Source organism: Scyliorhinus canicula, chromosome 27 (assembly GCF_902713615.1).
Source record: "Scyliorhinus canicula chromosome 27, sScyCan1.1, whole genome shotgun sequence".
Taxonomy (NCBI): domain Eukaryota; kingdom Metazoa; phylum Chordata; class Chondrichthyes; order Carcharhiniformes; family Scyliorhinidae; genus Scyliorhinus; species Scyliorhinus canicula.
Genome location: NC_052172.1, coordinates 3,693,887 through 3,715,283, shown reverse-complemented (window position 1 = coordinate 3,715,283; position 21,397 = coordinate 3,693,887). Strand labels below are relative to the sequence as shown.

The 21,397-nt window shown below is 50.6% G+C and overlaps 1 protein-coding gene across 3 annotated transcripts in view; it reads left to right on the top strand.

Moving 5' to 3' along the window:
* zc3h4 (zinc finger CCCH-type containing 4) overlaps nt 1-21,397 on the top strand; it is a 75,151-nt gene that overhangs the window by 27,441 nt on the left and 26,313 nt on the right. For all 3 annotated transcript variants that reach the window (XM_038785937.1, XM_038785940.1, XM_038785938.1), the window contains exons 3-7: nt 3,433-3,543; nt 9,674-9,971; nt 11,731-12,278; nt 13,991-14,104; nt 19,398-19,509. In XM_038785937.1, coding sequence (XP_038641865.1) covers nt 3,433-3,543; nt 9,674-9,971; nt 11,731-12,278; nt 13,991-14,104; nt 19,398-19,509 — 1,183 coding nt within the window. The remainder of the gene's footprint in view (nt 1-3,432; nt 3,544-9,673; nt 9,972-11,730; nt 12,279-13,990; nt 14,105-19,397; nt 19,510-21,397) is intronic.

Here is a 21,397-nt window from a genome sequence, read left to right as displayed (position 1 = left end):
CTCCTTATCTGAGGCTATTCTCACTCTAATGATCGCATCCCTAAATGCACCTGACACTTGATTCACTTTGTTTCCTCGAACCAGATCCAGCAGTGTCTCCTTCCTCATTGGATTGGAAACATACGGATGCAAAGAAAATTCCTGAACATATCATAGAATTAACAGTGCAGAAGGAGGCCATTCGGCCCATCGAGTCTGCATCGGCTCTTTGAAAGAGCACCCTACCCAAGCCCACACCTCCACCCTATCCCCATAACCCAGTAACCCCATCCAACACTAAGGGCAATTTTGGACACTAAGGGCAATTTATCATGGCCAATCCACCTAACCTGCACATCTTTGGACTGTGGGAGGAAACCCACGCACACACGGGGAGAACGTGCAAACTCCACATGGACAGTGGCCTAGAGCTGGGATCGAACTTGGGACGTCGGCACCGTGAGACAGCAGTGCTAACCACTGCACCACCGTGCTGCTCTTCGGCCATTTAATCATGGCTTACATGTTTCTCATGTTCTGATGGGACTGGAAAAACGAATGTTCATGGCAATGAATTAGCGGTCTGATTCATGAACGATCAATTAGCCCGTGGCATTGTGTTTGGGAGCAAAGATAAGCTCCACTGTGTAGTACTGCTCATAGATACATACCCAAACATTGAGAGTGCTGATCGGGTCTTTTCCGTACGTCACAGCAATGGCGATCCCCATTACCTTTTTGTCGAAAGTTAAACCCCCCCATAATATTACTCACTGAAAAGTTGATCCCCTAACTTTTTTGCCGAAAAAAATGGGTCTCAGAAATATGGCATTACAAGAGTAAATAGTAGTCCCTGATGACCACAAGTTGATTTCCCTTTTGAGGGGAGAGAGCTGACTGGTGGTGATTTAACCTGAGGGTCACCACACCTCAGGCGAGGGGCAAGGTTGAGATGGCGGGGCCTTCATGAATAACCTCAGCCGGTACAGGAGTTGAACCTGCACTGTTGGCCTCGCTCTGCATCACGAACCAGCTATCCAGCCAACTGAGCTAAACCGGACCTAATTACAAGAGTAAATATGATATTATTATCCCAATCTCTATTAGGATAATTAAAGTCCTCCATTATATTCACTCTATAGTCTTGAACTTATCTGTAATGTTCTTACAAATTCACTCCTCTATATCCTTCCGACTAGTTGGCGGACAGTCGAATGCACCCACAATGTGCTACCTCTATTGTTTCTTTTTTTTATATATGTTTAGCGTGCCCAATTCATTTTTTTTTCCAATTAAGGGGCAATTTAGCCTGGCCAATCCACCTGTCCTGCACATCTTTGGGTTATGGGGGTGAAACCCACGCAAACACGAGGAGAATGTGCAAACTGCATACAGACAGTGACCCCAGGGCCGGGGTCGAACCCGGGTCCTCAGCGCCATGAGGCAGCAGTACTAATCACTGCGCCACCGTGCTGACCAGATTGCTGTAGATATAACCAGTGGTTAAGCGAGTTGGAATGATCAGCAACGGCATTCTGACTCGAGAAATAAAAACTTATGATCTCCTCTCCTGGGGCGGGATTATCCGAACCCCCTGCCGGATCAAAGAATCGCCGGGGTGCGGCGTGAATCCTGCCCTGCCACACCGGCGCTGGCTGCCGAATTCCCCAGCGCCAGTTTTCGAGCGGGTGCGTTAATCACGCTGCGCCGGCCGGGGGCCGTTGGCCGCCCCCCCAGCAATTCTCCGGGCCCCGATGGGCCAAGCGGCCACCCGTTCCTGGCCAGTCCCGCCGGCGTGAAATAGACATGGTCCATCCCGGCGGGACCTGGCCTGTCGGGTCGGCCATCAGCGGGATCCTCGGGGTGGGGAATCCGGCATCAGGGGGAGCCCCCACTGTGACTTGGCCTGCGATCGGGGCCCACTGATCTGCGGGCGGGCCTGTGCTGTGGGGGCACTCTTTCCCTCTGCGCTGGCCTCTGTAAGGCTCCACCATGGCCGGCACAAAAAATAAACTCCCTGCTCATGCGCAGGAAACACGCCGGTGGTTCTGCGCATGCGCCAGAACACGCTGGCAGTCCAGCGCATGCGCCGACTCGCCCCCGCCGGTGGCGGTCCTTCGGTGCCTGTTGGCACGGCGCCAATCCCTCCAGCGCCGGCCTAGGTATGGCGCCGGTATGAGCACCCCGCCAATTGCGGGAGAATCCCGGCCCTGGACTCTTCGCTGCACCACTGCGCTGTCCCCAACTGCACGCAATAATCCAAATGCAGCTGAATCGAGGTTTTCTATAGCTGCAACATGATTTCCCAACCTCTGTACTCAGTGCCCCGCCTGATGAAGGCAAACATGCCATATGCCTTCTTAAATCACCTTGGCCACTGTGTTGCCACTTTTAGGGAACTATAGGCATGCAATGGGAATGAATTTGTGGTAGCAATTAGCTCAAGCAACCTGCAGAAGTACAGATCTCCTTTACAAAAAAATGTAGAACAAGGCTTTGAATCGTTTTTTTAACTGAAAAGCCATGCAGTTGGATGGAATTTTACAGTATTCCTAGACACAGGGATGTTGCCTTAATTGTCTTCTGGTGGTATAACTTTCAAAAATGTTGCAAGTGATGGTAAGTGTGTATATTGATGTGACATCAGTCATGTGAGAGTACCTTTAATGCGTGTTTCCGTGTGGAGTTTGCACATTCTCCCCGTGTCTGCGTGGGTTTCACCCCCACAACCCAAAAATGTGCAGAGTAGGTGGATTGGCCACACTAAATTGCCCCTTAATTGGTAAAAATAATTGGGTAATCTAAATTTATTAAAAAAAGAAGAAATGGGTGTTTATCAGTGATGTCTGAGTGTGGGTGGAGCTGGGCTGTCTGTCAGCTTTTCCCTTTCGTTTTAGGCTGTTTGCTGCAGGGTGTGTTTTAGTTTCGTTTTCAGTGTTGGAGCTGAAGCCAGACAGAGCAGGTGTACTGCTGTTCTCTCTGCCATGAAAAGACTATCTCTTGATCATTTGGTGAATTCAGAATTATAAATGTTCTCAGTAGTGAATGTAAACCTGATGTGCTTCTGTTAAAAGGTGTTTCTTTTGTAACCTGGATGTTGTTTGGGAAGTTATTAAGCATTATTTGAATTAATGGTTGCTAAGATGTTCACTGTATGTTTTAAAAAGGTTAACTTTAGTTCATAGAATAAACATTGTTTTGCTTTAAAAAATACTTTTCCATTTCTGCTGTACCACACCTGTAGAGTGGACTGTGTGCTCCCCATACCACAATCTATTAAAGGTTGTGGGTCAGGTGAACTCCATGATACACTTTGGGGTTCTCTAAACCCTGGCCCATAACACATCTAAAACAAGACTAATTATTTAGTATGTCATCCAGCTGCGTAGGTAATAATTTAAATGCGCTTTCTGTCTTGTATTTTCAATCTTTCCATTTTGATTATCCTTACAGAGACATGTGTCTTCCAGTGATGATTATTCTGATTATAGTGACGAGTCTGACTACAGCCCCGGGGAGAAGGGATACCGGAAGTATCGAGAATACAGTCCACCATATTCACAGGTAAAGGCAGCGAAGTAAAGCATTAATGCATTTAGTGGTACATCGCTTTACACGGCTACCCTGGAAGCGGATTATCCGATGGTTAATGGTGGCTGTGGCCTCAGAAATTTTTTTTCCTTCGGGTCTCTTTTGCTACCCCTCCATCCTGTATTAGGAATATTAGAAATAGGAGCAGGAATAGGCCATTTGGCCCCTCGAGCCTGCTCTGCCATTCAATAAAACCATGGCTGAACCAATTGTGGTCCTAACTCCACTTTCCTGCCTGCCCCATAACCCTTGACTCACTTGTCTATCCGAAATCTGTGTAACTCAAACCTTGAATATACTCAGTAGCCCAGCCTCTACTGCTTGCTGCGGAAATGAGTGGTGAAGCGGTGACACAGTCCATGAGTGTTCTTGTAGAGAAGAACATTAAGGTTAAATAGCAAACCATAGAGAGATGGAGCTTGTTCAATAACTGAAAATAAAGACTTGTGTTTATACAACGCCTTTCGGCACCTCAGGTTATCACAAGATGTGTCGTGAAGTGTCGTCACTGTTCACAGCATTCGGCTTGTGTACAACAAGGACTGGCAAGCGGCAACGTAATCAGGACCACATCATTTGTTCTGGTGATCTTGGCTGTTGGATAGATGTTGAACTGAACCTGGGAAAGCTCTTCAAATAAGGCCATGGGACCTTTTCGGTCCACATGCGAAGGAAGAGAAGGCCTCAATTTTAGAGCTCATCAGAAAGGCAGCACTCCCTCAGTACTCCATGGGAATACCCATTTCGATTTTGTGCTCAAGTCCCTGGAATGAAACTTGAACCCAAGGCCATCTGACCCAGATTTACATAATGTTCTGGCTCGCTTTAATCATTGCTAGCGAAATGCAATATGCCAGTGAGTGGTGAAGTGCAGAAAACAATTGTTTGTTACTGCAATTCCTTTTGTCATAACCTCTGGGGCAAGATTCTCCTGCCGCGCTCACCCGGCGGCCGGAAATTCCCAAGGTCAATGGACCTTTAGATTGTCCGCATCCCGCCTGTGGCATCTTGCAGCGGCCATGGCCGAAGAATCCAGCCGCTGTTCTTCTCACCTCGTTCATTTCTCAATTTACTTTTGCTACTATTCCCCCAGGCCAGCACTGGTTTTAATGTTACATTCCATTTTTTTTTGTCCATCTGCTCCTTTTGCTTATCAAAGTACCTTTTCCATCCTTGGGTGTTTCTTTATTGGTTAGATTTCATTTAAAGTACGGGGAGAAGGCAAGTCGGATGCTGGCCCACCAGCTCCGGAAGCGGGAGGCAGCGAGAGAGATAGGGGGAGTCACAGATGCAGGAGGGAACCTGGCGCGGAGTGGTAGGGACATTAATGGGGTGTTCAGATCCTTTTACGAGGAGCTGTACCGGTCGGTGCCCCCTAGGGAGGTGGTCGGGATGGACTGCTTTTTGGATAAGCTGGAGTTCCCAAGAGTGGAGGAGGAGCGGGTGGAGGGTCTGGGGGCCCCAATCGAGTTGGAGGAGCTGATGGAGGCGCTGGGGAGCATGCAGACAGGGAAAGCACCGGGACCTGACGGGTTCCCGGTGGGGTTTTATAAGAAGTTCTCAGACCTGCTGGGCCCGTTGTTAGTGAGGACCCTGAATGAGGCCTGGGAGGGGGGGGGGGGGGCTTTGCCCCCGACGATGTCTAGAGCAATAATCTCACTGTTTCTGAAGCGGGATAAGGACCCCCTCCAATGTGGGTCTTACAGGCTGATCTCGCTCCTCAACGTGGACGCAAAGTTGTTGGCTGAGATACTGTCTAGGAGGGTGGAAGATGTGGTCCCGATGGTTATCCATGAGGACCAAACGGGGTTTGTGAAGGGGAGGCAGCTGAATGTTAATGTGCGGCGGCTTCTTAATGTCATAATGATGTCGTCGGCGGATGGGGAGGCAGAAATAGTAGCATCGATGGATGCGGAGAAAGCATTTCGATAGGGTGGAGTGGAGCTACCTGTGGGAAGTGTTGAGGAGATTTGGGTTTGGTGAGGGATTCATTAGCTGGGTGAGGCTGCTGCATAGTGCCACGGTAGCGAGCGTGGTGACGAATGGGAGGAGGTCGGAGGACTTTCGGCTGTCCCGGGGGACGAGGCAGGGTCTCCTTGTCTCCCCTGCTCTTCGCGTTAGCGATTGAGCCCCTGGCCATGGCGCTGAGGGATTCGAAGAACTTGAGGGGGATTGTGCAGGGTGGGCGAGGAGCACCGGTTGTCGCTGTACGCGGACGATTTACTGTTGTACATTGCGGATCCGGCGGCGGCGGGGGGGGGGGGGGGATGGATGCCAGAGGTGTTGAGGATACTTGGGGAGTATGGGGACTTTTCAGGGTATAAGCTCAACGTGGGGAAGAGTGAGCTGTTTGTGCTGCACCTGGGGGACCAGGAGAGGGAGATAGGGGAGCTCCCGTTGAAGGGGGCAGAGAGGAGCTTTAGATATCTTTGTGTCCAGATAGCTAGGAGCTGGGGGACCCGGCACAGGCTAAACTTTTCGAGGCTGGTTGAACAGATGGAGGAGGAGTTTAGGAGGTGGGATGCGCTGCCACTCTCTTTGGCGGGTAGGGTCCAGTCGGTTAAGATGATGGTGCTCCGGAGGTTTTTGTTTCTCTTCCAGTGTCTCCCCATCTTGTTTCCGAAGGCTATTTTTAGGAGAGTTAATAAGAGTATTCTGGGGTTCGTGTGGGCGCGGAAGACCCCGAGAGTGAGGAGGGTATTCCTGGAGCGAGGTAGGGAGGTAGGTGGTTAGGCGTTGCCCAACCTGTGTGGGTACTACTGGGCTGCGAATGTGGCAATGATTCGTAGGTGGGTGATGGAGGGGGAGGGTGCCGCATGGAAGAGGTTGGAGGTGGCGTCCTGTGTGGGCACGAGTTTGGAGGCATTGGTGATGCTCCCTTAATTCAGCTCCCACTCCCCCCGGCTAGGTATTCTACGAGTCCAGTAGTGGTGGCTTCCCTCAAAATTTGGGGGCAGCGGAGGCGGCATGGGGGGAAGTGAAGGCCTCAGTTTGGACCCCGATATGGGGCAACCACCGGTTTGCACCAAGGAGAATAGATGGTGGGTTTTTGAGTTGGCATAGGGCAGACATCAAGTGGATGGGGGACCTTTTCCTTGACGGGAAGTTTGCGACTTTAGAGGAGTTGGAGAGGAAGTGGGGTCTCCCCCCTGGGAATGCTTTCAGGTATATGCAGATTAGGGCGCTTGTTAAGCGGCAGGTGGCGGAGTTTCCGCTATTGCCGCCAAGGGGGGTTCAGGATAGGGTGCTCTCAGGGATGTGGGTCGGTGAGGGTAGGATCTCGGCAATTGATCAGGTGATGCAGGAGGGGGAGGAGGCCTCGGTGGAGGAGCTGAAAGCGAAGTGGGAGGAGGAGTTGGGGGAGGAGATTGAGGAGGGGACGTGAGCGGACGCCCTGGGAGGCTGAATTCGTCCTCTTCTTGCGCACGGCTCAGCTTAATTCAGCTGAAGGTGCTGCATAGGGCGCACATGACTGGAGCCAGGCTGAGCCGGTTCTTTGGGGGAGAGGACAGGTGTGGGAGGTGTTCGGGAGGCCCGGTGAATCACACCCACATGTTCTGGGCGTGTCCGGCGAAGGAGGGTTTCTGGAAGGGGGTGGCAGGGACCTTGTCCAAGGTGGTCGGTTCCAGGGTGGAACCGAGCTGGGGGCTCGCTATCTTTGGGGTAGCATCGGAGCCGGGAGTGCAGGAGGCGAGAGGGGCCGGTACCCTGGCCATTGTGCCCCTCGTAGCCCGGCGTAGGATTCTTTTACAGTGGAGGGAAGCGAGGCCCCCGAGCCCGGAATCCTGGATCAGTGACATGGCCGGGTTCATCAAACTGGAGAGGGTCAAGTTTGCCCTGAGGGGGTCGGTACAAGGGTTCTTCCGGCGGTGGCAGCCTTTTCTTGATTTTCTGGCGGAGGGTTCGAGGGTGGACAATCTCAGCAGCAACCCGGGGGGGGGGGCTTATGGGTCTGTTAAGGGGGTTTGTTTTTGCGACTATATGTTTGCTACTTTCTTTTTTGTTATTAATTTATTGCTTTGTATTGGGGGGGTTGCTTTTCTTTCTGTTTTTTCTATGCCTTGTTTATTTTATTGTTGGGAGAAAATTTGTTGTTGAAAAATTTGAATAAAATTTATTTAAAAAAAGATTTCATTTAATGAAGAGATGCCGGAGAATTAATTTCCCCTCTAGTTCATGACAGGATACGGCAAACTCCGTCGCTAGCTTCTGACTTCCCGTAACAGCCTCCCCGAACAGGCGCCGGAATGTGGCGACTAGGGGCTTTTCACAGTAACTTCATTGAAGCCTACACGTGACAATAAGCGATTTTCATTTCACTTGCTATCAGATTGATGTGAGGAATTCAAACAGGATCAGCAAGAAAAGGTGTTTATTCGGTGAAGGAGAGAGCAGTGAAGAGTCCAGGAGAGGAGATCCAGGGCGGGATTCTCCGGGAATCGGCGGGGCGGGCAGAAACGGCGCAGTGGAGTGGCGGGAACCACTTCGGCACCTTCAGGGGCTAGGCCGGCGATGGAGTGGTTTTGCCCCACGCGGGTCCGCGCATGCGTGGGGTGTCAGCAGCTGCTGATGTCATCCCTGTGCACGTGCAGGGGTGGGGGTTCACCGCGCCGGCCATAGCGGAGGCTTACACGGCCGGTGCGGAGGAATAGAGTGCCCCCACGGCACAGGCCCACCCGCGGATCGGTGGGTCCCGATCGTGGGCCAGGCCACCGTGGGAGCACCCCCCCGGGGCCAGAGCGCCCCATGGCCCCGGAGCCTGCCCGCACCGCCGGGTCCCGCCGGTAAGGGACCAACTCCAATTTACGCCGGCAGACCTGCATAGAACGGGCGGGACATCATCGCGGGCTAGAGAATCGCCGGGGGGGGGGGGAGTGGGGGCCCGCCGACCGCGTGGCACGATTCCTGTCCCCGCCAAATCTCTGCCGCCAGGGAATTCGGCAGCCGGCGGGGGCGGGATTCACGACGCCCCTTGGTGATTTTCTGACCCGGGGGAGGTCAGAGAATCCTGCCGCCTAAGTTTTTATTTCTAGTTAGAATGTCGTTGCTGAGCATTCCAACTCGCCTGGTTTTATCTACAGCATTCTGGACGGCCCAGCGGTTAGCACTGCTGCCTCACCGCGCTGAGGAACCGGATTTGACCCCAGGCCCGGGGTCACTGTCCGTGTGGAGTTTGCTCATTCTCCCCGTGTCTGCATGGGCTTCAACCCCACAACCCAAAGATGTGCAGGGTAGGTGGATTGGCCACGCTAAATTACCCCTTAATTTGAAAAAATATATCTACATCATTCTGCCGTGGTGTATCCATGAAATTGGATTGGATATTAGTTTACATGCATAAGTTAGCTGATAGTAGAAAAAAAAGAATAGACGCTGTGCTTGAGTGTTGCTGGAAAAAGAGGCATGTCGAAGTTTTTCGTCCTGCACTTATCAGGACACGACGTAAGAATACCAATACAAGGGGAAAACAACAATTTAAATTGTTTAAGGTTTCCCAACCGGATGGAAAGGAAAGTTGAAGAACCGATGACCTGGACTGTTGACAGGCAGCTTTCGATATCTCGCCCAAGACTAACCCATACACAGGATGCCAGCTGACCTCCAACTCACGGACCAGCATAAAGGCTAAGGAGAGTGGCAGGGAGGATGGAAAAAGTGGCAGTGTGCAAACAACTTAGAAGAAACATTGAGAAAATGTGCACTATTTACAGAACCATAAATAAATAGGTCAAGAATTGGAAGTGGGGCAAGGGGGTGGGGGTTAACTTTTTCATAGTCAGGACAGACCCAACCTTCAGGCTTTTAGCTTTTCCATTATGTTAATAATTGCTAAGTGGTGCACAACTGCATCTTGGCTTAGTTTCTTAACCAATATTCATGTCATTGATATGGTGAAGTCTGCCCTATGTGTTCCACTGCTGATCTGGCTAAGATTTGGAACTCACACTTCTGGGTATTTAGTACAAATCTGTAGTTTTCCGTTCTGGGGCGGGGTATTAACTTTAGCTGTTACATTGTTTTTGATGCTGTTGGTAAATCATCATTTTTAATGAATTTTTCCGTCATTGGGTTAATTGCATGTTTTATTCCCTGCTCGACGTAGCCACCTTATCCTTCCCCTCCAGTGGACCCATTACCAAAGAAGACGTACATGAAGACTGAAAAGGGGAACTATAACATGTATGAGGAGTATGAGGATGATCAATATGTTGACTACGAGGGAGAGGAGGAGGAAGCGCCAGACGAGGAGGAGGAAGAGTATGATGATTTTGCCAAAGAGTTAAGCAAGTACAGGAAGGCAAAGGAGGCTTCTCAGCAACAGCACCATCAGCAGCACCAGCAGCAGGAGCAGCAGCAGCCCCACATGCCCATGGGACACAACAGGGGGTGTGGAGCATCAGGTAGACTTGCAGATGCTCCTTTCTTATTCTTCAGTTTTTTCCCTATTTTCCTGAGGCATTGACTTATATTGAGGAATGTTATCATGAACCTCTCTTGGTTGACCATTCATTTGTGAGTCAAGACAGATGATTCATAAGCTGTTCTTTTAAAAAAAATAAAATTTAGAGTGCCCAATTCATTTTTTCCAATTAAGGGGCAATTTAGCGTGGCCATTCCACCTACCCTGCACATCTTTGGGTTGTGGGGGCGAAACCCACGCAGACACGGGGAGAATGTGCAAATTCCACACGGACAGTGACCCAGAGCCGGGATTGAAACCTGGGAACTCAACGCCGTGAGGCAACAATGCTAATCACTGTGCCACCGTGCTGCCACTTTGTAAGCTGTTCTACTGTCAGCACCTAACATTCAACCACTACTAACCTGTCCCCACTTTTGCCTTTTCCATCAGGGGTTATTGGATGATAGTCAGCTGTGGAAGCATTCCTCTCCTTAGCGCAGGAGAGCTGAGATCAATTGCAGAATCTCAATGTTCTCCCCCCTGCTCCCTATCTCTGTCACCGTTTTCCACTTCTACGTTCCTCCAGTGCTGGCCTCCTGCACAGTCGTCCCAGTTTCAGTGGAAAAGCCAATTCTAAAAAACAATATAATGCAGGGGGAAATGGAGAAGGGGGTGGTGTCAGTGATTTATGGGGCGATTCTGGGAGAAGAGAAGGCACCGCTGGAGAGGATTAAGGGAAAGTGGGAGGAAAAGTTTGGCGAGGGCATGGAGGAGGGGTTGTGGTTTGAGGTGCTCCAGAGGGTGAATGCCTCAATTTTGTGCGCGAGGTTGGAGCTGATACAGCTGAAGGTGGTGTATAGAGCGCACCTCACAAAGGTGAGAGTGAGACGACTCTTTGAGGGGTAGAGGATGTTTGTGAACGCTGCGGGGAGGGCCCCCACAAACCACTTTCATATGTTTTGGTCCTGTCCAAAGCTGGAGGGGTATTGGAGGAAGGTGTTCAGGGTAATTTTGAAGATGGTACATGTGAAGCTTGAGCCGGGCCCTCTGGTGTCCATACTCGGGGTATCGGATCGGCCATGGTTGGAAGCGAGTGCGGAGGCAGATGCTGTAGCCTTCGACTCGCTGATCGCCCGAAGGCGGATCCTGTTGGGGGTGGAGGTCAGTTTCTCCACCCTGCGCCCTGGCGTGGCGGGGAGATCTGTTGGGGTTTTTACACTTGAGAAGGTGAAGTTTGAGTTGAGGGGAAGGATGGAAGGGTTCTAAAATTCATGGGCTTTGTTTATTATTGGATGACATCGAACATTAGGGGAAGGGTGGGGGGCGGGGTTGGACTGTTGGTGACTGTGGGTGGATGGTGGATTCCTGAATCGTGTTCTTTGATGTTGTTTGTATTTAAAATGTTGAGTGTTGTTTGGGGGTTGGTGGGAGGAAGGAATTGTTGGCCAGGAGATTGACATTGTATTTGTTACCGTTGATTATTGGCAGATGTAAATTTGGATGAAAATGTGAAAAAGAAGGAGATTAAAAATATTAATAAAAAAATAAAAACCAATATAAGGATGCACCTAAAAGTTAGGGATAAAGATTGCTGATATAATTTTTGCTTCTGATTGCAACCATTACTATTCATTTGGTAATTTGTTCATATCTCATCCTGTTGTGTTCTTTTCAATGCATTCTTGTTCTGTTCTTTGATGTTCTGCCCTATTTTAATTCTAAATTTGATTATTTTTGCTTTCTATTTTTCTTTACAGGTCCTGGTAGAGGGCGTGGTATCCGAGGCAGAGGTGGCCGAGGAAGGGCCAGGGGACGGGGTGGAAGAGGAGGCAGAGGAGGAGCACATGGCCAAGGACATGGGCCACAAGGACACGGGTCGGGACCAGGGCATGGACCACCAGACCATGGACCTCCAGGACATGGCCCTGGGCATGGGCCCCCGGGACATGGTCCCCCAGGTCACGGGCCAGGACCAGGACATGGGCCCCCTCCATGCCATGGACCTCCTGGGCCGGGTCATGGCCCCCCTCCTGGTCACAATCCTGGCCCGGGACATGGACCTGGTCCTGGTCATGGGCCACCAGGGCATGGGCCTGGCCCAGGGCCATCATATGGATCCCCTGGCCATGGACCTGGTCCAGGACACGGACCACCAGGACACGGACCACCAGGACACGGACCACCAGGACACGGACCACCAGGACACGGACCACCAGGACACGGACCACCAGGACACGGACCACCAGGACATATGATGGATCCCATGGATGAATGTGATGATGACTTTTATGATGATGATATGCAGGTAAGAGTAAAATCTGCAATTCTCTTTCTGAGTATTGAATTAATGCCTGATGTGCAGTTATTCCTAAATAGCTGAAGACTCTTGTATAGATAAAGAGTAAATCTTACAAAATCGTATCAAGAGAAACCATACATTAAACAAACATAAACTGTTTAACATTGAGGCAGACAGAGTTTGTCATCCTGTGCCACAACAACAGCTAAAGGAGAAATGGGCATAGGGTACTCTAAATTGGGTACTCTAAATTTATTTTTAAAGTCTTCATTTTCTGCTTATTACAGATGCTGGACAGCCCTTACACACTTGGACATTGTCTTTGGTGTCAATATTTCTCATTATGTTGATCATGATGTTTTCTTTTTTTTTTAAATAATTTTTATTGAAAAATTTTGAATTTATACAACAATAACGCACTTTAGTAAAATACCAAAAATAACAATAATATTAACAATCATAAACATTCGCCCCACCTCCATGAACAACACAGCATTTTAACAACAACGCAAATTAACACAATATAAAGTTACAGAATAGACACTACAATAAGGAACACCCCCCCCCCCCCCCCCCCCCCCCCCCCCCCCCCCCAATTCGATAACAGAGTGTGAGGGAGATTAGGACACTGGGCGAGATTCCATGTCCTCCCCGCGGCGTGTTTCTCGGTAACGGGAGGTGGCCCGCTGTTGGCACCGGCTGTTGGCACCCACTATTGGCACCCACTGCAGCAGAATCATCTGGTCCCCCCCCCCCACCGTTATTGGGATTCCACCCCACATCGCTGGGAAATCCACTGGTGTGAACAGCCGGAAGATCTTGCCCACTGTTTTAAAATGGGAGACGAGTCAAACTGGATCTTTTTTTGGTATGAGTGAACCATTGCATATAATGAGCACGATTTTCCCACCGTGCGGAGTCGAGCACGAAGGGTGAATCGTGGGAGAGTTCCAAATTGGGGGCGCAAAAGCTTGCGCGTGTCGCCTGACTCACGCCACCCGTCTCATTTAAATATCTGGGCACTGTAGTCACTTGGCGTCCGAAAGTTAACGCCGTGCCTCCGGGGCACTTAGTTTCCACCTCGCGGGGGGGGGGGGTTCTCACAGGCCATTAGAGCCCCCAAGATAGCCGGGGACAGGGCAGGGTAGTTGTACCCTGGCCCTCCCCTGGTACCTGTGCAATGCCGGGATGCCCCGATGGTACTGCTGGGGTGTCCAGCTGGCAGTGAAAAGGTGCTCGAGTGCCAGGTTGGCACTGCCAAGGGTCAGGGCCTGAGGGTGGGGGGGAACCATGCCCATGAAAGGGGGGGGGGGGGTGAGTGGAGGTTGAGGAGGCTGTAGAAATGTTGGGGGTGGTGAAGGATGCAGGGGTGTCTGAAAGCAGGGGGTCCTGAAAGGGGCTATAGAAATCGGGCCAGCCTTTCAAAATGTCGCCCCGACCTGTGAGAGCCGGTCCCGCTGGCGAGCTCTGCTCCCCAGTGCCAGAAAGGGCGCCCTCAACGTGGAGGTACTCCCCGAGGCCCCCAAAAAACGGCTAAGTGGCGTTGAATAGCGGTGTCCATCTCAGCGCTGCAGCCGTTGGGAAACATCCGCCAAATGGGTGTTATTGAAGGGGATTTTTACATCTGATCTCTGATTTATATATTTAAAATGTAGTTGATTGTGTTGAACATAGTGAACTCTATCCCTCCATCCCATCCAAATGTTGTGTTTCTCTAGGACTTCAATGAAGATAGGCATCGGAGGAACATGCACGATATGGGACATCAGCATTGTGGGGAGAAGAAAGGGAAAGTACTCTGCAAGTTCTTCGTCGAGGGAAGATGCTCAAAGGTGAGGCAGTGCGTGGCACCTGTACCTTCTTTCACAACTGAGGGGTCAGTTAATTCATCTTAAACCAGAAATTATGTATGAAATTGCAGTCCATTGACCAGATTCACAATAAGCTTACAGCCAAACTGCTCGGGCAGAATTTAATGGCAAACCTCTAAGGCCGGCGAGTTCCCCACCGCTATCAAACCACACATAGTCACTTTTTTGACCCTGGGGAGTTTCTCACACTTTTTTCCAGCACTGGGGAGCTGAACTCAGAGATCGGGCCGTCATTTTGAAAGGGTGCCCCGATCTCTAAGTGAGCGTGTGGCTACACTCCCTACCCATGGACAACATCATCCCCCACACATATGGGCACTACCCAACACACCCCCAAGTGGGGACTGCCCGCTTTGGGGTTCTTGGGGGACACACTCTTCAGGCCCCTCCTATTACCCCCCCCCCAATTACCCCACCTCCCCCCATCCTCCCAGAGGCCCCAAATTACCATGCACCCCTGCACCCTTCAAACCTTTCATGGGCATGGCCCCCTCAGGCCCAGTCCTTTGGCAGTGCCCCCTGGCACCTGGGCACCCTTGCACTGCCATCCTGGCAGTGCCACCTGAGCACTTTGGCAGTGCCAATGTGGCAGTGCCAACAAGCCAGCTGGGCAGTGTCAAGGTGCCTAGGTTCCAAGGAGATGGCCAGGGTCGCCGATGGTTCGGCAGACCTCCCGGGTTCCTCCTGGTCCACGTTTGTGTGGACCAGTACTGAATGACATCCGGCTGCATCCTCCCTGAGAGGCGGTAGATCCTGGGAGGCCGGTAGATCCTGGGAGGCCAGTAGATCCTGGGAGGCCGGTAGATCCTGGGAGGCCGGTAGATCCTGGGAGGCCAGTAGATCCTAGGAGGCTGGTAGATCCTGGGAGGCCGGTAGATCCTGGGAGGCCGGTAGATCCTGGGAGGCGGTAGATCCTGAGAGGCCGGTAGATCCTGGGAGGCCGGTAGATCCTGGGAGGCGGTAGATCCTGAGAGGCCGGTAGATCCTGGGAGGCCGGTAGATCCTGGGAGGCGGTAGATCCTGAGAGGCCGGTAGATCCTGGGAGGCCGGTAGATCCTGGGAAGATGGTAGATCGTGGGAGGCTGGTAGATCCTGGGAGGCTGGTAGATCCTGGGTGGCTGGTAGATCCTGAGAGGCCGGTAGATCCTGAGAGGCCGGTAGATCCTGGGAGGCCGGTAGATCCTGGGAGGCCGGTAGATCCTGGGAGGCCGGTAGATCCTGGGAGGCCGGTAGATCCTGGGAGGCCGGTAGATCCTGGGAGGCCGGTAGATCCTGGGAGGCCGGTAGATCCTGGGAGGCCGGTAGATCCTGGGAGGCCGGTAGATCCTGGGAGGCCGGTAGAGCCTGGGAGGCTGGTAGATCCTGGGAGGCGGTAGATCCTGGGAGGCCGGTAGATCCTGGGAGGCCGGTAGATCCTGGGTGGCCGGTAGATCCTGAGAGGCTGGTAGATCCTGGGAGGCGGTAGATCCTGGGAGGCCGGTAGATCCTGGGAGGCCGGTAGATCCTGGGTGGCCGGTAGATCCTGAGAGGCTGGTAGATCCTGAGAGGCTGGTAGATCCTGGGAGGCCGGTAGATCCTGGGAGGCCGGTAGATCCTGAGAGGCCGGTAGATCCTGGGAGGCGGTAGATCCTGGGAGGCCGGTAGATCCTGGGAGGCCGGTAGATCCTGGGTGGCCGGTAGATCCTGAGAGACTGGTAGAGCCTGGGTAAATGTGCCTATGTGTAAACCCTACTTCGGCACACGCCGTTTGATCACACCCCTTTTGGGCCTGATTCCGTTTCCGACGCCTCGTGGGACCGGGGTAGGCGTGAAGGCTACCGGGAAGCCCGCAAGAGGCCTCTCCCGGCATCTACCGGTGCGTTCCGCTACAGTGAGAGCTCAATGCGACCAATAGTTTGCACCCTTCATCTGTGTTCACGGCTTGCAATAACGATTAAGAATTAAAATGCTAGCTGCATGGAAGAGGATGGAGGCAACGTCCTGTGTGGGCACGAGTTTGGGGGTGCTGGTGATGGCCCCGCTGCCACTCCCCCCGGCAAGGTACTCTACGAGTCCAGTAATGGTAGCTACCCTCAAAATCTGGGGTCAGTGGAGACGTCATAGGGGGGAGGTGAAGGCCTCAGTTTGGTCCCCGATACGGGGGAACCACCGGTTTGTACCAGGGAGGATAGATGGAGGGTTTTTGAGCTGGCAGAGGGCAGGTATCAGACGGATGGGGGAACCTCTTCCTTGACGGGAAGTTTGTGACCCTAGAGGAGTTGGAGGGGAAGTGGGGTCTCCCCCCAGGGAATACCTTCAGGTATATGCAGATTCGGGCGTTTGTTAGGCGGCAGGTGGCGGAGTTCCCGCTATTGCCGCCAAGGGGGGTGCAGGATAGGGTGCTCTCGGGGACGTGAGTCGGTGAGGGCAGGAGCTCGGCAATTTATCAGGTGATGCAGGAGGGGGAAGAGGCCTCAGTGGAGGAGCTGAAAGTGAAGTGGGAGGAGGAGCTGGGGGAGGCGATTGACGAGGGGATGTGGACGGACGCCCTGGGGAGGGTGAATTCTTCCTCTTCTTGCGCACGGCTTAGTTTAATTCAGCTAAAGGTGCTGTACAGGGCGCATTTGACTGGGACCAGGCTGAGCCGGTTCTTTGGGGGTGAGGACAGGTGTGGGAGGTGTTCGGGAAGCCCAGCGAATCACACCCACATGTTTTGGGCTTGTCCGGCGCTGGAGGGTTTCTGGAAGGGGGTGGCGGGGACCTTGTCCAGGGTGGTTGGTTCCAGGGTGGAACAGGGCTGGGGGCTCGCTGTTTTTGGGGTGGCATCGGAGCCGGGAATGCAGGAGGCGAGAGAGGCCGGTATCCTGGCACTTTGCGTCCCTAGTAGCCCGGCGCAGGATTCTTTTCCAGTGGAGGGACGCGAGGCCCCCGAGCCCGGAATCCTGGATTAACGACATGGCCGGGTTCATTAAACTGGAGAGGGTCAAGTTTGCCCTGAGGGGGTCGGTACAAGGGTTCTTCTGGCGGTGGCAGCCCTTTCTTGATTTCCTGGCGGAGTGTTAGAGGGTGGTCAACTTCAGCAGCAACCCGGGGGGGTGACTTTGGCTCAGCTATGGGGGTTTGTTCCTACGGTTCTATGTTTATTACTCTTTCTTGTTGTTAATTTATTGCTTTGTATTGGGGGGGGAGGGGTTTCTGTTTTTTCTTTCTGTTGTCTTTGATGGGATAAAATTTGTTGTTGGAAAATTTGAATGAAAATTATTTTTTTTTAAAAGAATTAAAATGCTGTCTGAATATCCCCTCCATTCCCGACACAGGTACAAATTATAACATTAGGGCCTCTGTCCATAACTGACGGGTCAGTTGACTCAACACAGACTCGAAATGAAATATCAAACCCCATTCTGTTAACTATCATTTTGTCGCAACTTGTTTTTCAAAAGTGAAGTGTCAGGCTAAGGTTGAAACTTCTGAACCATCTAAATATAGTTGTCAATGCAGAAATACAGATTAAAATGAAAGTTCACACATTGGACACATCAGCATGTATTAACTAAGCTCACAGCAGATGTGTCTGAATTCCACTGTTTTGAAATTCACTTGCACTCCCAAGTTTCCAATTTTAATTGATAATAGTGGGCATTTTTGTGCTTGTGTGCGGTGCTGGAATTTATGTTGTTAATATAATAGATTTGGGACTTGCACATTACTGAGCCTGAGACAGGACTGCCAGCCACACGCATGGACAGGGCACAGATCACTCAAGTGTATGTACAAATTTCATTTGCAAAATCTGGACAAGAAATGCCCTGGTTTAATTGCTCCGGAGTAATACCCCCAAAACTTAATGTCTGGTTCACACTCAAGGTGTGATAGCCTACAGAAATATTTGCCAATATTTCAGGAACAGAGGCGAAGAAACGATCTCGCTGAATTGTGCACTAAACGGTGAGATTTATTTGCACTGGGTTCTTCCTTCAGTTACGGATTCTTCAACCTGATATAAAGATAGAACATGGCAGTACTCGATTTTGGTTCTTATTTTAAGTTGCATGCATCCTGCTGTGTTTCCTGTTGTAACCAAGTGGTTTAGGGCATTTGCCCATCAATCCCCATTAGTAGATGAATAGTCCGCTGCTATCCAATACATCTGGTCCTCTTAACTTCCTCCTCTCTCCCCCCTCCCCCACTTTTTCCCTGTACGCCAGGTAGAGCTCAGTCCGAGAACAGTACTGAAACTATTCACACTCACCCATAACGTCCAAGCGCTGTTGGAACATTTCTATGGTTTCCCAGTGGTCCATCACTATGCATATTGGGCAGAGCTGTAGTTCTATTCGTGAACCTGAGCATTGTCTACATTACTGAAGGTGTGGGCAGCACGGTAGCACTGTGGTTAGCATTGTTGTTTCACAGCACCAGGGTCCTGGGTTTGATCCCCGCTAGCTTAGTGCTAGCAAAATGCAAATCTTGTTCTTTTTTCCATCATTCAAATATTGACGTCAGCCACGTGGCTTTCCTCTGCACTTTGAATATCTCTCTACTGTCTGTGTGGAGTGTGCACATTCTCCCCGTGTCTGCATTAGTCTCACCCACAGCCCAAAACGATGTGCAGGGTATTGGATTGGCCACGTTAAATTGCCCCTTAATTGGAATTGGATAATTTATTTTTTAAATCTGAAATTGGAAGCTGGAAGCTCGTCTCAGTGACGGTGGCCGTGAAACTACCACAGCGTGTCGTTAAAGCCCACTTGGTTAACTCATGTCAGGGAGGAAATCTGCCGCTCTTACTAGGCCTGGCCTACACGTGACTCCAGACCCACAGCAATGCCCTCTGAAACGGCCTAGCAAACCACTCGGTGGTGCGTGTTCTCCCCATGTCTGCGTGGGTTTCCTCCGTATGCTCCGGTTTCCTCCCACAAGTCCCGAAAGACGTACTGTTAGGCAATTTGGACATTCTGAATTCTCCCTCTGTGTACCCGAACAGGTGCCGGAATGTGGCGACTAGGGGCTTTTCACAGTAACTTCATTGCAGTGTTAACGTAAGCCGACTTGTGACAATAAAGATTATTAATTAAAAAAGATTCCGAAGTGTATAGAAATGAGTATGTCCTTTATCTGACCAGACAAGTCCCTTGGCTTTTATATCTGATGTCAGACAATGACGTGTTTATCCTGATAATGCTTTGCCGCATTTGTTTGTTTGCGCATGTTTTGTTCAAATGGGAACGGTGAGCAAATGTTAACCATCGTTTTGATTTTCTCCTTCCGACAGGGAGACCAGTGCAATTTCAGCCACGATTTAGGACCACCCAGAAAGCGAGAGCTCTGCAGATTTTACTACAATGGATTCTGTGCGAAAGCAGAAAATTGTCTGTACATGCACCATATCCTTTCCTTGTGTTAGTTTTAATGGTAGTCCAGAGAGCCACACACCTGATCCACCGGTTATGCAAATAATATTTTGGCAAAGCTTACATTCTTGACTGCAGAATTCGTCATCGAGGAGCAGAACTTTGCACACTTTTATTTCAGAATTCCAGCACTTTTGTTTTCCTCTCCCCTTTCTTAAAAACTGGTTGCCGACAATTAAAATTCCGCATGCAAAGTGACCATTACAATTTTTACTTTCAGCTACTGGTTTATGAAAAGATTACTGGGTTTTAACACTCGTGCGAACCATGTAGACATTATGGTAATTGGGAGGGAATACAGGAAAATTGTTTATTTTTGGAGTTTACATTTTAAATCATAAGGGTTAAGTTGAAATTTTAATTTTATAAATAGTTGTAATTGTATTTCATATACTTCCTGTAAGTTTAACTCCTAATTCTTGTTAACTTTTTTGTAACACCATTCAGCCATACTTCAGTCATGCCAATGCTAGCTATATTTAGTACAATTAAACTATGACTCCCTCAGGCTTGTTTTGATATGTGCCCCTCCAAGCTTCATCTCACTCCAGAATCTGCTGTTTTGTACACAAGATATCCATGTTTTTACACATGTATATGTCAGCAGTAATAGCCTTTACTATGATTGAAACAGCCCCTGCCTTTATTTCAGGCTAATTCTGCATTTTCTAAATTTCGGAACTTACCGAATCTCCTATCCCCTACCACAGCCCACTGCGGCACGGTGGCACAGTGGTTAGCACCGTTGCCACACAACGCCAGGGTCCCAGGTTCAATTCCGGTCTCGGGTGACTATCTTTATGGAGTTTGCACGTTCTCCCGGTGTCTGCGTAGGCCTCCTCCGGGTGCTCCGGTTTCCCCCCACCGTCCAAAGATGTGAAGGTTAGGTGGATTGGCCAAGATAAATTGCCCCTTGGTGTTCAAAGATGTGCAGGTTAGGTGGGGTTGTGGGGATGGGGGGGGAGGGGGGGGGGGGGGGCCTGGGGTGGGGTGCTATTTTGGAGGGTTGATGAAGGCTCGATGGGTTGAATGGCCTCCTTCTGCTCTGTAGGAATTCTATGAATGTATATTGTTATGAATACCAGAAGCAACAACAGAGGAAGCAATGAACCATTTGTGAAGCAGCTTCTGACTGTGTCCTAGCCCCAGCAACCTCTGGAAACTAATGAACTCTTATGTAATATCTCGCACGGGGATTACGGGGTGGGCATGATTAACTTCCCCATGGTTCACGTGGAGTACGAGCTACGAGGGGCGGAGGAACTCAATTTAGCATTGTATGAAAGGTCGGCTAGCAAGGCACCGAACAGAGAGAGAGACCCGGTAGGGATCTACCGGGAAGTGTATATACCGTCATTGTAAATAAATCAGTTCTTTATTTTACTCCGTGTGGACCCCCTGTGTCCTTAGTAAACTTGAGTCCTTAAAAGGACACATCATCACCATAACAGCAGAATAATTTTCTCTCTGTTACATGGTAGAGTGCTGCTGTTCTTGCATAAGTACATAGAATTAAATTAATAATGCCCCTCATTTCTTTAAGGAAAGGATCCTGCTTTTTCTGCAAACTCTTATCTGATTTTCCAAGACCCTCTTAACTAGAATGAAGGACCCTCTTAACTAGAACTAGGAGAAAGCAGCCCGCTTGATTGGCACCCCTTCCACAAACATTCACTCCCTCTACCATTGGCGAACAGCGGCAGCCGTGTGGACCATCTACAAGATGCACGGCAGGATCTTACAATGATTCATTAGGCAGCACTTTCCAAATTCAGGGCCGCTATCATCTAGAAGGACAGTGTTAGCAGACACACGAGAACACCGCCACATGGACGTTTCGCTCCAGGTCACTCACCATCCT